Here is an 18,470-nt window from a genome sequence, read left to right on the forward strand (position 1 = left end):
GGTGGTGATGTTCTGTACAATCAGTCAAAACATGACCTGGAGCTGACTGAGGCTCAGATCATGAGGTTCTTATTGCAAAATTCAGACTCTAAGTGAAGAAATTGGGAAAACCATTAGACCCTACAGATATAACCTAAATAAAATTGCTTATGGGTAAGAGTTGGAAGTGATGCATAGATTCAGGGGACCACATCTGATAGACAGAGTGCCTGAAGAACCACAGGGAGGAGTTCTTAATACTGTACAGGAGGCAACAACTAAATACATTCCAAATAAAAAGAAGAGCAAGAAAGCAAAATGGCTGTGTGATGAGGCCCTACAAATAGCTGAGGAAAGAAGGAAAGGGAGAAGATATAGCCAAATGAATTTAGAATTCCAGGTAATAGCACAAAAGTTTTTTTTTTAAATGAGCAATGCAAAGAAATAAAAGAAAAAAAATGAAAGAGAGAGACAAGAGATTTTTTAAGAAAATTTGAGCTCTCAAGGGAATATTTCCTGCAAAAATGGGCATGAGGACTTCTGGAGCTAAGAGGGTAAGGTGGGCTCTTCCAAATTCCCTTCCAAACAACCTCACAATAATGGCTCAGAATCAATTTTGGAGCAGTGAAGCAGATTACCAGCCCAGGACAGCTTGGATAGTGAGCAAGAAAGGTATCTTACTATATTGGAAGGAAAATGCAGTTAAGTGAGCAAGCCAGAGGCAGGCTTCACCCTAGGGGACAATGGAATATTTTAGGATAGTCATGAGGGACCTTGGGATTTCAGAGAAAAATCCAATCCATTTTTAGAGCTTCATGCACTGCATGAAATTATGTAATGGCCAGTGAGGTCTGTGCTGCAGGAAGAGGCCATCCCTCATTAATTAGATCCGTAAGTTTTATCTCCAGGAAGATTACTCCAATGTACACATTGGAGTACATAATGTACACAGATTTATGATCTCCAGGTGAAGGCCTTCCCACAATTACTGCTTTTATCAGGCTTCCTTCTAGTGTGAATATTGTGGTATCTTGTGACCTGCCTCTTCCAGGAAAAGGCAAGTCCTCATTGAGCACATCCATAAGTAAAGGAAGAGATGATCTCTGTCTGCAGACCTTCCCACCTGAGTCGACATAGGGCTTGTTCATAATGCAAAATTTCTGATGTCTAACAAGTTCTACAGTCCATCTGAATATCTTTCCATATTCATTCCAGGAATATGATCTCTACCACATGTGAATTCTCATGGGAAATAAGGAATGACTTTAGCCTGAACACATTTCATATTGATTATTTTAATGAGATATGTCCTCTAGAACAAATTCACTGATGTCAGAGAAATGATTATTTCTCTCAGATTAATAACCAATTACTGAATTAGGATTAAGCATTTGCCATCTTTCCCCTTCCTCATTCAGAAATCAGCCCCTGCAGGTGATTCAGTCAACCTCTGAAAGGCAGGGATAATGATGAGAAGAAATCTTGGAGAAGACTCAGCCAACCAGGAAAGCTTAGATCTGACCAAAAGGTAAAGAGATTTTACTCTAGGTGAATTCAGGCCCATTGTGTTTTAGTCAGACAGATCTGGAGAGAGATCAGTCTCTCTGTGCAAGATAGAGTCATAAGTCATATTCCCCAGCCACTCAGTAGAATGTCCACCGCTCATTATAATACTCATTCTCATTAGGTTTTAACCAATCAGAATCGTTTCACGCCTGTTGGTTACACCCACTTATCTAAGAGCACATAAGTGTTGACAGGCCTCCATAATTCCTCTTCGGTTGACAGGAGATAGCTAAACAACCCTTCTTCTCTTAATTATTCAATAGCAATAATTAATTAAATCCAGAAATTATGTCTCTTGGTCTTTGCTTGCATCACATTTGTATGGTAAAGTGAGAGTCTACATAAAAGTTTTTATCACTTTAGGTTGCTCTCCAGTGTGCATTCTCTTGTGTGCAGTAAGAGTGAAGCTCTGTGTGAAAGTCTTTCCACATTGATCACATTCATAAGGTTTCTCTCCAGTGTGGATTCTCTGATGTGCAGTAAGTTTGGAGTTGATTCTGAAAGCCTTTCCACACTGATTACAGGCATACGGTTTCTCCCCAGTGTGGATTCTCTGATGTGCAGTAAGTTTGGAGTTGATTCTGAAAGCCTTTCCACACTGATTACAGGCATAAGGTTTCTCCCCAGTGTGGATTCTCTGATGTGCAGTAAGTTTGAACTTGATTCTGAAAGCCTTTCCACAATGATTGCATTCATAAGGTTTCTCCCCAGTGTGAACTCTCTGATGGCGAACAAGATTAGAGCTCTTTGTGTAAGCCTTTCCACACTGATTACATTCATAAGGTTTCTCCCCACTGTGGATTCTCTGATGTGCTGCAAGTTTGGATCTGATTCCGAAAGCCTTTCCACATTGATTACATTCATAAAGTTTCTTTCTATTGTGGATTCTCTGATGTTCAGCAAGTAGCGAGTTGATTCTGAAAGCCTTTCCACATTGATTACATTCATAAGCTTTCTCCCCAGTGTGGATTCTTTGATGTGCAGTAAGTTGGGAACTGATTCTGAAAGCCTTTCCACATTGATCACATTTGTAAGGTTTCTCCCCAGTGTGGATTCTCTGATGTGCAATAAGACTAGAGTTTATTTTGAAAGCCTTTCCACAATAATTACATTCATAAGTTTTCTTCCTAGTGTGGATACTCTGATGTGCAGCAAGTCTGGAGCTCTGTGTAAACGACTTTCCACATTGATAACATACATACGGTTTCTCTCCAGCGTGGACTCTCTGATGTACAGCAAGATTATTCCTTAAATTGAAAGCCTTTCCACATTGATTACATTCATAAGGTTTCTCCCCAGTGTGGATTCTCTTGTGTACAGTAAGATTAGAGTTTTTTGTGAAAGCCTTTCCACAATAATTACATTCATAAGGTTTCTCCCCAGTGTGGATTTTCTGATGTGCAGCAAGACTGGAGCTCTCTGTGAAAGACTTTTCACACTGGTTACATTGAAAAGGTTTCTCTCCAGCATGGATTCTCCGATGTACAGTAAGACTATGCCTTATTTTGAAAGTCTTTCCACAGTGATTACACAAATGAGGTTTCTCTTCAGTGTGGACTCTCTGGTGTGCAGCAAGCGTGGAGCTCTGTGTGAAAGTCTTTCCACACTGACTACATTGATAAGGTTTCTCTCCAGCATGAATTCTCTTATGTGCAGTAAGATTAGAGTTTTTTGTGAAAGTCTTTCCACACTGATTACATTCATATGGTTTCTCCCCAGTGTGAATTATCTGATGTGCAGCAAGTCTGGATCTCTGTGTAAAAGCCTTTCCACATTGATTACATTCATAAGGTTTCTCTCCAGCGTGCATTCTCTGATGTGCAGCAAAACTATTCCTTAAATAGAAAGCCTTTCCACATTGATTACATTCATAAGGTTTCTCCCCCGTGTGGATCCTCTTATGTACAGTAAGGTTAGAGTTTTTTATGAAAGCTTTTCCACATTGATTACATTCATAAGGTTTCTCCCCAGTGTGGATTTTCAGGTGTGCAGCACAACTGGATCTCTCTGTGAAAGACTTTCCACATTGATTACATTCAAAAGGTTTCTCTCCAGTGTGGATTCTCTGATGTGCAGCAAGACTGGAGCGCTGTGTGAAAGCCTTTCCACATTGATTACATTCATAAGGTTTTTCTCCAGCATGGATTCTCTTATGTGCACTAAGATTGGAGTTCTTTGAGAAAGCCTTCCCACACTGATTACATTCATATGGTTTCTCTCCAGTGTGGATTCTGTAATGTACAGCAAGTGTGGAGCTCTGTGTGAAACCTTTTCCACATTGATTACATTCATAACGTTTATTCCCACTGTGGATTCTCTGATGTGCAGCAAGTTTGGAGATGATTCTGAAAGCCTTTCCACATTGATTACTTTTATAAGGTTTCTCTCCAGCGTGGATTCTCTGATGTGGAGCAGAAGTGGAGCTCTGTGTGAAAGCCTTTCCATATTGATTACATTCATAAGGTTTCTCAACATTGTGGATTCTCTGATGTTGAGTAAGGTTGGAGCTCTGAGTAAATGCGTTTCTGTATTTATCACATCCATAAGGTTTCTCCCCAGTGTGGATGCTCTGATGTACAGCAAGACTAGAGCTGCAACTCCAAGCCTTTCCACTCTGATTACATTCATAAGGTTTCTTGTCACTGTGAACACTTTGATGCATAATTAAGGATGAGCATTCACTAAAAGGTTCAGCACATTCGTGACACTCTGATTTCTCTCCAGTATGAATTTTTTGATGGCAAATCAGGGATGGATGTTGATTCATGTCTTTCCGACATTGATGACAATTACATGATTTCTTTCCTGTGTGGATTCTGTGAAATACAGCACAGATTTTTCTCCCAGTGAAGTTACTGGGACCATCACACATGAAGCTTTCTTTGTGAGTTTCTTTCACAGAAATCCTTAGCTTTCCAGTAGTGTCTCTCATTTCAGGGCTAATCTTTCCATCTACAAGAAACAAAAAGTAAAAAATATATACAGAGACACCTGTACACACATATATAATTATAAGCCTTTCCCTCCATTGCAAAAAAGTAAACTAACTGATCTATACCCTACTTCCCCAGGTGAAAAGTCTTCAATGTGAAATGGACAGAATGAATCATGTGAAAGTGCCACTAGCTCCCATCTGCAAGATAACGTGACTTACAAAGACCTTCACACACAATCACATGGGATCCTCAGAAACACCTGTGATACTGGCAGACCCAGCATTCTTCTTACATTCTCAAGTCAGGCCATGAGCTCAGAATGGCTGAGTGACCTGACCAATAACCCTGCAGCTGAAACTAGACCTCCAACCATGCAAATGGGGATGTTCTGTCCATGGAACTACATGGTCTTTCTCTACTGCACTTACTTTTGTTCTGTTTGTCTAAGAATAAAAATATTTCATTTTTACATTATTGACCTGTCTCTCCCTCTCTTTGGGTCTTCCTATTCCCCGAGACACACAAAAAAATATTGAAATTAGGCCAATTCATAACCCTACAATGGGGGCTTTAAGTTCAAGGGAAAAGAAGAGTCAAACAATGTGGCAAACTTCACTGTTGCCTTACTTTAAGAAATTTCCATGGCAACCTGTATCTTTGAGCAAACACCACCCTGATGAGTCAGCAGCCAAGAATTGGGCCAGATCCTCCACCAGCAAGAATATTAAGACTCAGTGAAGACTCAGATGATAGTGAGATTTTATTACCAATAAAATATTTTTAAATTAAAATATGTACTTTTTAAAAACAAAATAGTATTGTGCATGTCATAGACAACAGTTTACTGCAAACATAACTTTTATATGAACTGAAAAACCAAAAGTTCAGGTGACTCACTTGACTGCAATATTCACTCTATTATAGAGCTCTGAGACTGGACCTGCAATATCTCTGAGCAGTACTTGAAATTTTTCTCATTCTTGTTTTGATTTTGACTCTTTCTTCCATAATTTTATTCTCCTTAAACTATTACTAGCTTCATTCCTTGAGTTCCCTTATATCCCATTGTAGCCCATTGAACTAGATGTCTTTCCACTCCAAACATTCTACTTTCACTGAATCAGCTAAGACCAAGGTTCCTCATCTGTTGCTTCTTCTCAACCATCTCCATGTTTGTATGCCAGATTGGAAACTCCTTGACAGCAGGGACTGGCTTTTCCCTTCTTAAAGCTTGGTGAGAGGCCTAGAAAGCTGGAGGTGTTTAATCCATACTTACTGAATGACTGACTGGGCCCAAGGCTGACACCAGGCCCCAGCTTCCACCTCTGGTCTGTCTTATTTGGCAAATGCAGCTTCTGGCCTCAGCCCTGTTTCTGTCTCTTTCATGTACCTTATTTCCAATTTGAGTGATTTTGGTCTGATTCTATCACTGATGGGACCTAACCAGACTCATAGTGAAGATCCCAGAGACTTCTTTTTAGGTTCCTGAAGTATCCCATACTATGAAACACCTGGGAATTTCTACTTCCCACTTCCCCAAACTCAGGGTGACTGTCAACTCAAAGAATCTGGCCAGTGATTCTCCAAGAATGGGCCACAGATTGAGCCTCAGAGATCAAAGGAGGGAGACAAGGTGATGATTTATGTAAAGCAGAGCCTTGGATTAATTCTAAGTCAGACAACACCCTTTGCTACTCCTTAGATGCTGCTGAATGGAAAGAGAAAAAAGCATAAAACCAGGCTGCCTGGGTGCACTACAAATTGAGGCTCCATAATTTCAGGGTGGACTGCACTGTGGTAAAGGTATCCTTTGACATCTCCCTAACTGACTCCCTTGGGGTAGCTAGGTGGTGGGGTGGAGAGAGTACTGGATAGGAAGACTCAAGTTTAAATCCAGCCTCACACACTTACTAGCTTTGAGACCCTGCCCAAGTGACTCAGGCCTCTTGGCCTTGGTTTCCTCATCTGTAAAATGAGCCTGAAAAGGAAATGGCGAATCACTCCAGTATCTTTGCCAAGAAAAGCCCAAATGGGATTATGAAGAGTCAGAAATGACTAAAAACCACATAACTGGCTCCCCATCTCATTCACCACAGTGGCTTTTCCAATTCTTTCCATTCTTTCCCAACATTCCCTCACTACTTCCTCCCACAGTCCACCCCTCGCTCATCCTCTCAGCAGAGAAATATGCCTTGTATGTTTTTGTTGAAAAAACTGGATTCTTTTCAAGAGCTATCATATTCTCATTTGCCATATATTAAGTACTTTTTTTCCCTTTTTGACACCAGTGTCAGATGAAATGGTCCTCTTTCTGCTAGCTAAAGCAACTCCTTTCCATGTGTAATCACCCCATTCCAGGACATCATCTTCCTCAGGATGCTGCCTCTCCAGAATTCCCTTTTTTGCGACTTTCTAGTCTCTCCCACACTAATGTCTCCTTCCCTACTGCCACAAGTAAAACCATTTCTCTCTAATCCTCAAAACACAATCCCTTGATCCATTCAACCCAAGAGATAGTTTCCAGTATCTTTCTTCCATTTCTTGGCTAAACAACTGGAGATGCCTAGCGACAACTGGTGTCTGCACCTCCTTTCCTCAAGGTTTCTCTAAAATTCTCAGCAATCTAGCTCCCAATTTCATTGTTCAACTGAAATTCCTCTCTCCAAAATTACAAAAAACCTCAAAGTTGCTAAATCCACTGACATTTCTTCACCCTCTTCCTTCTTGCCTTCTCTGCAGCCTTTAACAATCAATCACACTCCTCCCTCTCCCTCTCTCTTCCTGTTTTAGTGACACTCCTCTCAATTTTTCCCCAAACCAAACTCATTATCTTTCCCCAACCATGCCATCTTCCGACTTTCCTAATGTTCTCCCAGGTATTCTCCTAATCCTGCAGGTTCACGCACTCTTGACCCCCATATTCAATCTGCTGCTCAGTCCTCTGATTCATCCCAGGTAATATCTCTCGCATACACTCTTTTCTCTCCCAACACTGCTACTGCCTTACTTCAGGCCCAAAACACCTCATACCTGAAGTGTTACAAGAACCTGCTACTTGCTCTAGCTGCCTCAAGTCTCCCCCAACTCCAGTCATTCCTCCACCCAATTATCAAAGATCATCTTCCTGAAGTTCTTGCTGACCATGTCACCACGTCCTCAACAACTTCCAGTGGCTCCCTGGGAAAAGGATCAAATATAAAATTCTCTCTATGGCACTTAATCACCTACCCCTCTCCTACTCTGCTAATCTTCTTTCAACTCATATCCCCACCAAACATGCTATAATCCAGTGGTATGGGCCTTCCTTCTGTTCTGTGAACAGGACACTCCACCTACTGACCCTGTGGGTTTTCCAAGCCATCTCCACACCCAGAAAGCTCACCCTGGCTTCCCCAAAGCCCCAGCTAGAGCCCACCTTCCACAATAAGCCCTTCCAGTCCTCCTTTACTTTAGTGCCTTCACTCTCTCAACAAGCTCCAATTTGTCTCATCCATAACAGGTTTCTACATTGATGTGGGCATGTCATCTGCCACAACAGTCTGAACTCCAGGAGAGGAGGGGAAGATCCTTGTATCTCCTTATATCCCTGGTGCTTAGCAGAGGGTCTAGAACATGGCAGGAATTTGATAAATGTTTACCAACTTGAAGAAAGTGTAAGAAAGAGCCCATATTGGAAAGCCTAACCCCCCTTTTCGACTTGCAGGAAGTTCCTTGCCCTCACTTTCCAAACAATGACTTTTGTTAGGATCACAGATGTATGACTGGGAGAGAGCTTAATTGCCATGGTGTCCAACTTCATCAGTTTACAGAAGGGGAAACCCAGACTCAACAGGATTTAGTGGCTTGTCCACAGACCCACTTCTAACAGTGTCTGAAAAAGAATTCCAACTCAGGTGTTCTGGACCCAAATCCAGCACTTGCTTTGCTACAACACTGAGAAGCCTGTTGTACTCACACCTCTCATATACCTGCTTTCACCTCACTCACCTGGACAGCAGCTCCTCAGGCCTTCTTGTTCCAGCATCCATGGTGCTTCACTTTCCTCAGAATACATCAAATATTCTCTGGGAACTGGAAGCCCTGAGCATGGGGAACCAGTGATAAGCATGGAGAAACATGTGGAATTTAGTTCTCTTTAGGGGAAACAGTGTATATACAAAGCTACTCCATTTTGAGAATCATTCCATCATATTAACACATATCTGACTTATTACCCACTTAATGGTTGTAATTCAAGTAACCAAAGTAGGATGTGCCAGATCAGCCTTGAGCTCCAGCAAATTAGGCCTTCATAAATCAGCTTTGGCTCTGTCTACTTCTCAACTCCTATCTCCCTGGAACCTATAAAAACCTTGCTACTCCTCATTCAGGGAGTCACTGTCCCTTGAGGAACTCAATAAATCTTAGTTAGTCAAAATCTGATTCTTGGCCAGTCTGTTCTTCCTGCCACTGCAAAGGGCATGAAAGCAAGGAGCACAGGACACTTCCCAGAAGTCCTTAAGTATGGTTTCCACTGCATTTATTTTGGGGAGCTTTGGGGAGACGTGGGGGAGAAAGTCATGGAGCCAATGTGGAATGAGAAAATTTGATCTTGGTGCTCCTTCTTCATAGGAGGATGGACTCATTCCACAGTTTCAATTATCTAGAAGTTAAAGGGAGCTGGTGGTGCAATGGAAAGAGCCCTGGGCCTGGAGTCAGGAATGCCAGGGTCTAAATCTAGCCTCAGGCAGTTTACTAGCTGTGTGCCTTTGGAAAAATCACTTAACCTCTGTTTGCTTCAGTTTTCTCAAAGGTCAAAAGGGGATAATAATATCACCTAGTAACATAATATTGTAAAGAAAGCACTTAGCACAACAGCTGGTGAACAGCAGGTGAAGAGAAAGCCTTATTTCTTTCCTTTCCCACCATCTGTGCTGGAATGTGGAGGCAAAGGAAAGGGAGATTAAGGACAAATGTATCATACTAGGTACAACTAGGAGTTGTGGGCTACAAATTGGATGCTTCTCAAAAAGAAGGATATGCTAAATACTTGGCCCTGCCCAAAAAGGAACTGACTGCAAAGAAAAGCCAGTCAAGCAGTTTTTAGAGATTTGGCAGACAAAATTCATGTCTAGGGAAGAGCTTGGACTAAATAACCCAAGTGAGTAGCTCTACATCTGAGATGCTTCAACACTGATCTGATCTTTGACCTCAAGCTACCTAGAACTGGAAAGAGACTCAGGAGCTTCAGGAGCAACGAGGAAACCTTCATGTTTTCTTCACACAATGTATTGTCCTTTCATAGGAAAACCAGGCAGCAGGATGACCCTGTCTCTTGGACACAGAAGACCAGCACTTTTCCCTTTCTAGTAACTGATAAATGCTCCAAAGTTAGCACACAGAGGAATGAAGATTTTCCCTTTCGTAGCAGACTCAGAATGGCCAGGGGAAATGTCCTTACCCAAGGAGAGCAGGTTACAGCTATTCTCCAGCATGACCTCCTTGTACAACTCCTTCTGAGGATGGTCTAAGAGGCACCACTCCTCTGGGGTGAAGTCTACAGCCACATCCTGGAATGTCACCAACTCCTAAACCAGCAAGAGTCACAAGATTTAGACCTGAAAAAGACTCCAGAATTCATGCAGCCTAACCCTTATCACATGAGAGGAGGAAACCGAAGCACAGAAAGGGGATTGACCTAAAAGTCATATCTTGGTAGAGAACCAGAATGAACACTTCAAATCATCATCATTAAGAGCTCAATAAAATATTGGGAAAAGTATTTGATATGATCAGTTGGAATAAAGTGGTATAATGTCTTACTATGGAATGAGTCTCTCTGTTGCATCTGGGACATAGTGGGTATTTGATCTGTGTGGGAGAAGGAGGTACATGATGTTAGATTATAGAATAGAGAGGAAAGAAAAAGAAAATATCTAGTTAATTTCCAAAGACCCCCAAACAAAGTCTTTCTGGATAAAACACAAAAATGATTCATAAGACACACTAATTACAACCTGGACTGAACTGAGGGAGATGAGACTTTCTGGCCAAGTGAAGGAGAGTTATCTGTTGTTACACTGAGGGCTTGAGGCTACCAGAATATTCTATGTCATGGACAAAATATCTTATGCCTTCACTTTATGATTGCTTTCTTTTGTTAATATTTCCTTATTATAATATTTAGTTACATAGTTGGTCATTTTTATTGTTTTTTGTGCTCAAAGTGGACCAAAATGACATCACTATGTCGGGGTTAAAGTATAATGTGTCTGACCACAGATGATCAGACTAACAGAAGCCAGAAGGCTCCACCACAGGTTGGGAACAAACATTCCACGTGAACATTTGGGATGGAGATGGCCCTGAATTTGCACATCTCACCATACTTTTGAGCTATTGTACTTCTACTTTGCTACCAAGAACAATACATTCTTTGATGTGGGCAACCTATGCTGGGTGGTCCTTTGCCAGGGTCTCCCATGCCTGACAATTGATTACAAAATTCCCCAGGGAGCTTGGGAATGTCCTTGTTTTTACTTCTTCTGACCACCTTGTGAGTGCCTTCTTGGCATGTGTTCTCCATGAAATAGTCTTTTAGGCAAACAGACTTTTGGCATTTGAACAACATGGCCAGGCCATCAGAGTTGTACTCTCTGCAGTAGAATGTGAATGCTTGGCAATCTAACTTGAGGAAGGACCTCAGTGTCCAGCACATTATCTTGCCAGGTGACCTTCAGAATCTTCCTAAGATGATTTAAATGGAAATGATTCCGTTCCCTGGCATGGCACTGGTATACTGTTCAGCTTTCACTGGCATACAACAATGAGGTCAGCACAATAGCTCTGTACACCTTCAGTTTGGTATGTAGCCCAAAACCTCTTCTCTCCCACACTTTCCTTAGGAGCCTCTCAAACACTGAGCTATCTCTGGCAAAGCAGGTGTCAACTGCTAAAATTAGTTATCTGAAATAGAAAATAATCTGAGGTACAAAATTTTCTAGTAAAAAATGCTTTAATTATAATAGTTGATGGGTTATCTTTAAGTAAGGTTAATTCATTTATCAGTAATTTGTGACAAAGGTGTGATTTATAGAGCTTATTTTATAATACAAGAGGAAAAAAAAAATACAACAATCTCAGGGAACATATTTTGAACATAATTCAATTGGGACAAGGCAGGTCATCTGACTAATCACTCCTCCCGGGTTTTCTTGAACCAGATTCATCCTGTGTCTATCAACCTGTCTGTCAAAGAGAGAATACCACAGAAGTCCTTGCTGAATTTTGCAACTAAAAGTATTTCTTTAAAGGAGCCTATAGTTTGAAGAAAGACTGGAAAAGAGGAACTTGTGGTTTGTACTTAGCACTCACACCCCATCCTCCTGCTTAGAGAAAGGGAGACCCGACCCTAGAAGATTACACAACTCAGTTTAGAGTTAACCTGAAGCTGAAGAAAAAATAAAAAGGAGCTTATCCACTAAGACTGGAAAGAGGAACTAGGCTTTTGTCAACCTCTTCATCCAGCAGCCAAAAAGGGGAATTTAGCTTTAGAAAAGAGTCATATAATCCAATGATTCTTTTAGTCATACAAAGATATTTTCTCTTGCTATAAATTATCTGTAACTAAATGATAAAATCTTATCAATCTGTGCATTCATTAAATCTACAAGTAACCTAGTCTGAGGAGAATATTTGTTACTTTGGCTAAGTTATGAGGACTAACATTTCCCAAATAAGGGAACTTAAACCTAGAACGAAAATAAAAATGAATCAAAATAATTAAATACTAACTGATTTAAAGGTTATTTCTTTTCACAACTTCATCACCTCATCACCTCTGTGTACATGTTGGATAGCATGCTGTCCAAGTAAATGTATTTATTCGGTGGATTTCGAATTTCTCCATTTGCTGTAACCAATAGATGGTGCCATGCTGAAGGGAGGAGAACATCTATTTTCTTTTCTTTTTTTTTCACATTTTTTGAAAATATATTTTATTTTCAACCCAATTACATGTTATTTTTAATGTTTGTTATGTTTTAAAGTTTTAAGTTCCAAATTCTATCTCTCTTTTCTTCTATCCTCCCACCCCCAATTTAGATAGTAAGCAATAAGATATAGGTTATACACGTGCAACCATGGAAAACATTTCTGTATTAGTTACTTGTACAGAATGACTTGAAAAAAAGAATGTAAGAAAGATGGGGGAAAATAGCAGGCTCCAGTCTGTACACAAACAGTATCACTTCCTTCTCTGGAGGCACAGTATTCTTCATCATTAGTCCTTTGGGACTGATAAATGGTCAAAGGATATGAATAGGCAGCTTTCAGACAAAGAAATCAATGCTATTTATACTCACAAAAAAATTTTCTAACTCACTATTGATTAGAGAAATGCAAATTAAAACAACTCAAGGTTACTACCACATACCTATTAAATTGACTAATAAAACACAAAAGGAAAATGATAAATACTGGAGGAAGCAGGAAAACTGGGACACTAATGCACTGTTCTTGGATTTGTAAACTGATCCAATCATTATGGGAGCAATTTGAAACTATACTGCAAAGGCTATAAAACTGTGCATACCCTTTGACCTAGCGTTAACATTACTGAATCGGTATTCACAAAAGATTTTTTTGCAAAACATAGAAAATGACATATTTATAGGAGGGCATTTATAACAGCTTTTTTGTGGTGGCAAAGAATTGTAAATTGAGGACACACCCATTACCTGGGGAATGCCTTTATAAGTTGTGGTATATGACTGCGATGGAATACTACTGTTACAGGAAATGACAAGCAGGATGATTTCAGAAACACCTAGAAGAACTTCCATGAACTGATGCAGAGTGACATGAGTAGAACCAGAAGTAACAGCAATATTGTATGATGAAAACCAGTGAATAACTCAGCTATTCTTGGAGATAACATCATGTAAGACAATCCCAAGAGACTCATGATGAAAAATGGTCTCTCCTGACTCCATAGGAAGAACTGATTGAGTCAGAATAGAGACCTAAAGCATACTATTTTTCACTTTCTTTCTTTCTGATTCAAGTTCTCTTTCACAAAATGCCTAATATGGAAATGTTTCATGTGACTGCACATGTATAATCTGCTTCTGACGGTATACCATATGCAGGAGGGATAAGAGGAAAGAGGCAGGTAGAGAATTGTGACCTCAACATTTAGGAATAAAAAGTGTTTATATGTGTAATTGGGGAAAAATGAAATATTATTTTAAAAAGAATTATAGCCAATGGCAGTTAGGTGGCACATTAGATAGAGTACCAGGACTGTAATCAGGAGAACCTGAGTTCAAATTTAGACTCTGACATTTACCAGCAATGTGACCCTGGGCAAGCCACTTCACCCTGTTTGCCAAGGTTCCTCCTCTGTAAAATGCACTGGAGAAAGAAATGGCAAACCACTCCAGTATCTCTGCCAAGAAAAGCCTAATATATCACAAAGAGTCAGATATGACTGGAACAACTGAAAAACAACAAATAGCCATTCCCCAATAGATACATGGAAAAAGGATACAAACAAAAAATTCTCAGAATTACCAAATATTCCTAACCATACGAAAAAATGCTCTAAACCACTAATAAGAGAATAGTAAACCAAAACAACACTGAGGTTTCATCTCATACTCCACAAAATTGACAAAAAATAGTACCAGTCAATGTTGGAGGAGCTGTGGGAAGATGGGTACACTAATACATTGTTGGTGGAGCTATGAAATGGGAGAAGATCAAAGATCTGAGTTCAAATCCAGCCTCAGACACTGACTAGTCATGTGACTCTATTTGGTAAGTCATTGAACCTCGGTTGGCCTCAGTTTACTGAACTTTGAAATAAAAAAAAAAAGAACACATACCCTACAGGGCTGTTGTGAAGATGGTCAAAAGTGGATTAGGGGGAGAAAGTAAGTCACTCCATTGTGTCTTGGCCTTTGACCCTGATACCTCTTTGACAAGAACCGAGCATTTCCTTTAGTACCCCACTTTCTACCATTGGAAAAGAAAACTCCCAGAACTTTGACTAGTTCCCCAAACTCAGCCCTTTCCCTATATCCAATCAAGGAAAGTACTAGGCCCTTAACAAATGCTAATTAACTAACAGCTAAAGAAGGTATTCTTTTCTTTGGCCTTCTCCAAATAGCTCTGGTAAGGGCCTTTGACCATGTGGATGTGACCCAGAATCCAACTTAACCTGTTTTCTTGAGTTACCATATATTCCAGAAACACAGGACCAGAGTACACAGGAAGCCAGGAACACCCCTGGCCCCTGATCACAGTATTTGCTCCTTTCACCCCTCACTGCCTCCTCAGTGTGGCCTTCAGAGTGAAACCAACTACAAGACAGGGGCCAGTCAGTGTGCACCAGACAGATGCACCAGACAGAGCTGTTTGTGCAGCTCACACCCTGGAGGATAAGCAGAGCATCCTGTCTTCCAGGTCTGGCAGGGAGATCTTGGTCAAACAGGCAAAGGGGGAGAGGGAAGCAGTTCTATGGATATGTGGGGAAGGGGTGTTAGGCATGGATAAAGGAGCAAAGACAAGTGAAGTGGTCTTCCTTGTGACAGGGATCATGAGAGAAAGCTTAAAAAAAGAGGGCAACAATTGGGGTTAGGGGTAGGGTGTAGTTAGTGACTGTGATGCCAATATGCCATGAGTTCACAGTACAGAGAATAGGGTGGTGTTGTGACTACTGTTTTCAATTTCCTGCCTATTTTTGTAAAGAAATAATCCATAGGCAGGGGATTGTCAGCCTCACAGACAATGCTCTTTGTTTATGGAAATGGCCTCTTTTGTGGATGTTGGTCATGGTCTGTAGACAGGGTGCACTCACCTGGGGTAGGGGTCCGCAGCTCCCAGAGGCCATTCCCTCTGGCTCCATGCTCCCTTCTTGGGCCAGGACTTGGTCTTCTGCAGACTGAGCAGGGGAGGGAGAAGGATCCCAGGGATTTACAGAGGGTGAGGTCCTGCCTTCAGGACAGAGAATGAAACCTAGAGGTAGGGGCCAGCTTGGAAAAAAAAAACATGGTCCCACCTTCTTCTACTCCTCCTCCTTCCCTTTCCTTTCTCCCATTTTCCTTCAGACAACCAAAAGGCTGAAGGGGCTTGGGATCCCAGAAGGGACGAGAACAGTCAGAGCCTCAGTGGCTCCTTAGTCAGAGCTCTCCCTCTGACTGCCCGTTGGACCTGGACCCCACAAGAGCCACCCAGCTCCAGAACTTTCCCACACATCCCCACCTACATACTCAATAATCCTTTCCACTCTCCCTTCACGGTGGCCCTTTATCCTTGCATTTGGAGATTCACTCAAGCCCTTCACTTGTCTTTCACTCAAGACAGGATTCCTGGGTCCCTGCAGGTAAGGTTTGAATATTGGGAAAATGGGACCCAATCTTAAATCTGGGGAGGATTTATCCAGACTTTTGGGAAGGGATTGGGAGTCTGGAAAGGAGTGAGCACCGGGAACCTTATCCAGTCACCAGGCTAGGGAGGGAGGATTGCTCCACGTAGACACGGAGCTGGACTCGCCACAGGGTCAGAGGAGGAGGATGAGACCCAATGGTATAGACAGCCGGAAGCCAGCAGGTCTGTGAGGGGCTGGCTCAGACCTACCTGGGACCTGCACCTACAAGGCTAGGGTCCAGAAGGCAGAGATCTCAGGTCCAAGTGAAGACAGGGTGATCTCAGCTCCGAGGGAAGAAGGCAGAGACAGCTCAGCACCACGGAAGGCAGAGAAAGTTCCGCAGCAAGGGAAGAAGGCCAAGCAGTCTCAGTACAAGTTCCGGTTTTCGGCCAGCCCACTCTGGGAGGGTCCTCCCTGCCTCTGTGGCTCCCGGAAGTGCTGTTTCCTCCAATCACACCGGGGGCCAGATGCTTTATCACCCTCTCTTCCTCTCCTCCCCAAGCCCTGCCCTCCATCGCCAGGAATGCCTGGGCTGGGCGACCGGGATGGCTTCTCTTTGGCCCTAGCCCACTCCCAGTCCTCCAAACTCCACCCCAGAGCGTGGCCACCACCCAGCAGGCTGGTCATCTCGGAGAGCTCCTCCTCTCCCATCACCCTACCACCTGATTCTCATTGGAGAAAATACTCAGGATTTTAGAAGTTGGAAGGGGGAGAACGAGGGATGGCGTCAGTTGCGTTAGTACATTTCTCCTAGTTTAAATTAGAATGTGGGATCATTTAAAGTCATCCCAGCAGGATAATTGGGATGTTTGACCAGCTAAGGGCAGAGCCACCCTTAATGTGAAGTACACTTAAAACTTGGTATTTAAGGGCTCGCTTTTGTTTAGGAGCTGAAGGAATAAGAATTAAATGTAGCTGGATCAGAATTCCCCTTGGCTCCTCTCTCAATCAGCCCAGAGGGTCAAACCCTGAAGAGAATTCTAACCAAGATAATCAAATGAATTGATGTTATTTGACAGCAATTTTGTTTCATGTATTAACATTGTAGCATTGTGTATGTTGTTCTCCTGCTCCAAATTTTGCTCATTTCGGGAAACCATCATATAAATTATGCTCATAATTTGAAGGAAAAAAAAAAGATATCGAGACAGATATGCAATTGTACCCATAGAAAAGGAACTTGTCTAATGACAATGTTTCCAAAGTGTTTTCTATTTAATTGGGTATATTTTGCTTTAAAATTAATAATAATAATTTAATCTTTGAGAAAAGTACAAAGGACCACTCCTTTGTAATTCTCCACTCAGGCTTTCACCCTGATTACAAAGGCAAAATTCAGGACAAGGAAAATAAAAGGAGTCTATTATATTATGTCAAGCTAGAAATATCTTAAGGGGCTGATCACCTTAGGTCAGGAAGGAATTCAAAATGGAACCAGATTTTATTGACACATTTTGTAATGAGATAAAAACAATCTGGCTAGGTCCAGGACAGTAAAATAGGATAGGCCATCACTTCTCAGCACCACCCCTATTACCAGGACATGAGGGCTACCAGGTGCAAACAGGCAGTGGGTGACTGACTAGGTGATGATTTGTCATCTGTTGTCATTTGTCAACCAATGGGATTCTCTATTTTGTGTAGACCTTCCTGGAGTGTCAAGGGCAAGGTCTATCCACCAATAAGACTCTATAGTTTTGGTCGCTTGTACCTATATTGTCTGGATATCAAGCACCATAAAATGAAGGCCCAGGAGGAAGGGGGCATCTGAGATAGGGAGGATGATTGGAGGTCCACTAGGTTAGAGAAGGCCATAGGTCCTTTAACAAAGTGCCATTGGGTCAATTTCTGTTAGGTTGGCAGTTTTTTAGGTAGGCAATTTTTAATCCCCATATTTTACTCATGTTAATATTTATAGAGAATTAAGAGTAACAATGTGGGGAAAGAAGGGTTAATTCATTAAAGATGTAATATTTTATCAACTGGGGTGAGAGCTATTGCATAGAAAAGACTTGGACAGCTTATTTATGAAAAATAGTTTTTCTTTGACTGTAAGACTTGAGTCAAATTCATTCTGGCAGGACCTGGCATGTCAGTATTTTGAGATACTTAGAAGACCTAAACCTCAACATATGGTTCCCTGACCTTATCATGCCCACCTGTTTTATAGGGCAACAAAGAAGGCATATTGCCAGTGATAGCCTCACAAGTTTTTATCACCTCATCCCTGTACCTCACTGCAAAGTTACAGTAGCTTTTTACAATCTCAGCACACATGTTTATATTATTTATCATTATATAATGCTGGGCAAGCATGATGGAGATGTTTGAACCATGAGTCTGGGGAAACTGAGACTGTTATGGCCATGGATCCTGGGAAACTGAACTCTAAGAAATAAGAACAAAAATGCACCTTACACACACTAAAATCCATCTTACACTAAAATTCACCTCACTGACAGAACACTATTCCCAATTTTGCCAAGACCCATTTCTCAATTAAGGTCAAAAGTGTGGTCTCTCACAGTTAGAAGTAAAGGCACAGTTCCAGAAAAGGCTCTCACGCCGCTGCTGCAGCC

General features: G+C 41.5%; 1 protein-coding gene across 2 annotated transcripts; it reads right to left on the minus strand.

Annotated features, from left to right (window-relative positions):
* Positions 1-474: 474 nt before the first annotated feature.
* Positions 475-16,254, minus strand: LOC118845049 (zinc finger protein 665-like). Of its 2 annotated transcripts, XM_036753077.1 has the most exons (5): positions 16,101-16,254; positions 15,322-15,458; positions 9,922-10,048; positions 8,469-8,561; positions 475-4,497 (listed from the first exon to the last, which is right to left on the minus strand). In XM_036753077.1, exons 2-5 carry the CDS (start codon positions 15,367-15,369, stop codon positions 1,883-1,885), a joined length of 2,883 nt encoding a protein of 960 aa, XP_036608972.1. In that variant the 5' UTR covers positions 15,370-15,458; positions 16,101-16,254; the 3' UTR covers positions 475-1,882. The 2 variants fall into 2 exon arrangements, with proteins under 2 accessions (XP_036608972.1, XP_036608973.1); XM_036753078.1 differs by lacking the exon at positions 16,101-16,254 and having other exon boundaries at positions 15,322-15,479.
* Between the last annotated feature and the right edge of the window lie 2,216 nt (positions 16,255-18,470).

The sequence above is a fragment of the Trichosurus vulpecula genome, chromosome 3 (genome assembly GCF_011100635.1).
Source record: "Trichosurus vulpecula isolate mTriVul1 chromosome 3, mTriVul1.pri, whole genome shotgun sequence".
NCBI classification, from domain to species: Eukaryota; Metazoa; Chordata; class Mammalia; order Diprotodontia; family Phalangeridae; genus Trichosurus; species Trichosurus vulpecula.

Excerpts from the sequence above, each read along its gene's own strand:
- LOC118845049 (XM_036753077.1), bottom strand. The coding sequence starts at position 15,369 with ATGGAGCCAGAGGGAATGGCCTCTGGGAGCTGCGGACCCCTACCCCAG. Across the intron at positions 10,049-15,321 it reads GCTGCGGACCCCTACCCCAG|GAGTTGGTGACATTCCAGGA; the intron begins GTGAGTGCACCC and ends TTGCTGGTTTAG. Across the intron at positions 8,562-9,921 it reads CTGTAACCTGCTCTCCTTGG|GGCTTCCAGTTCCCAGAGAA; the intron begins GTAAGGACATTT and ends CCCCATGCTCAG.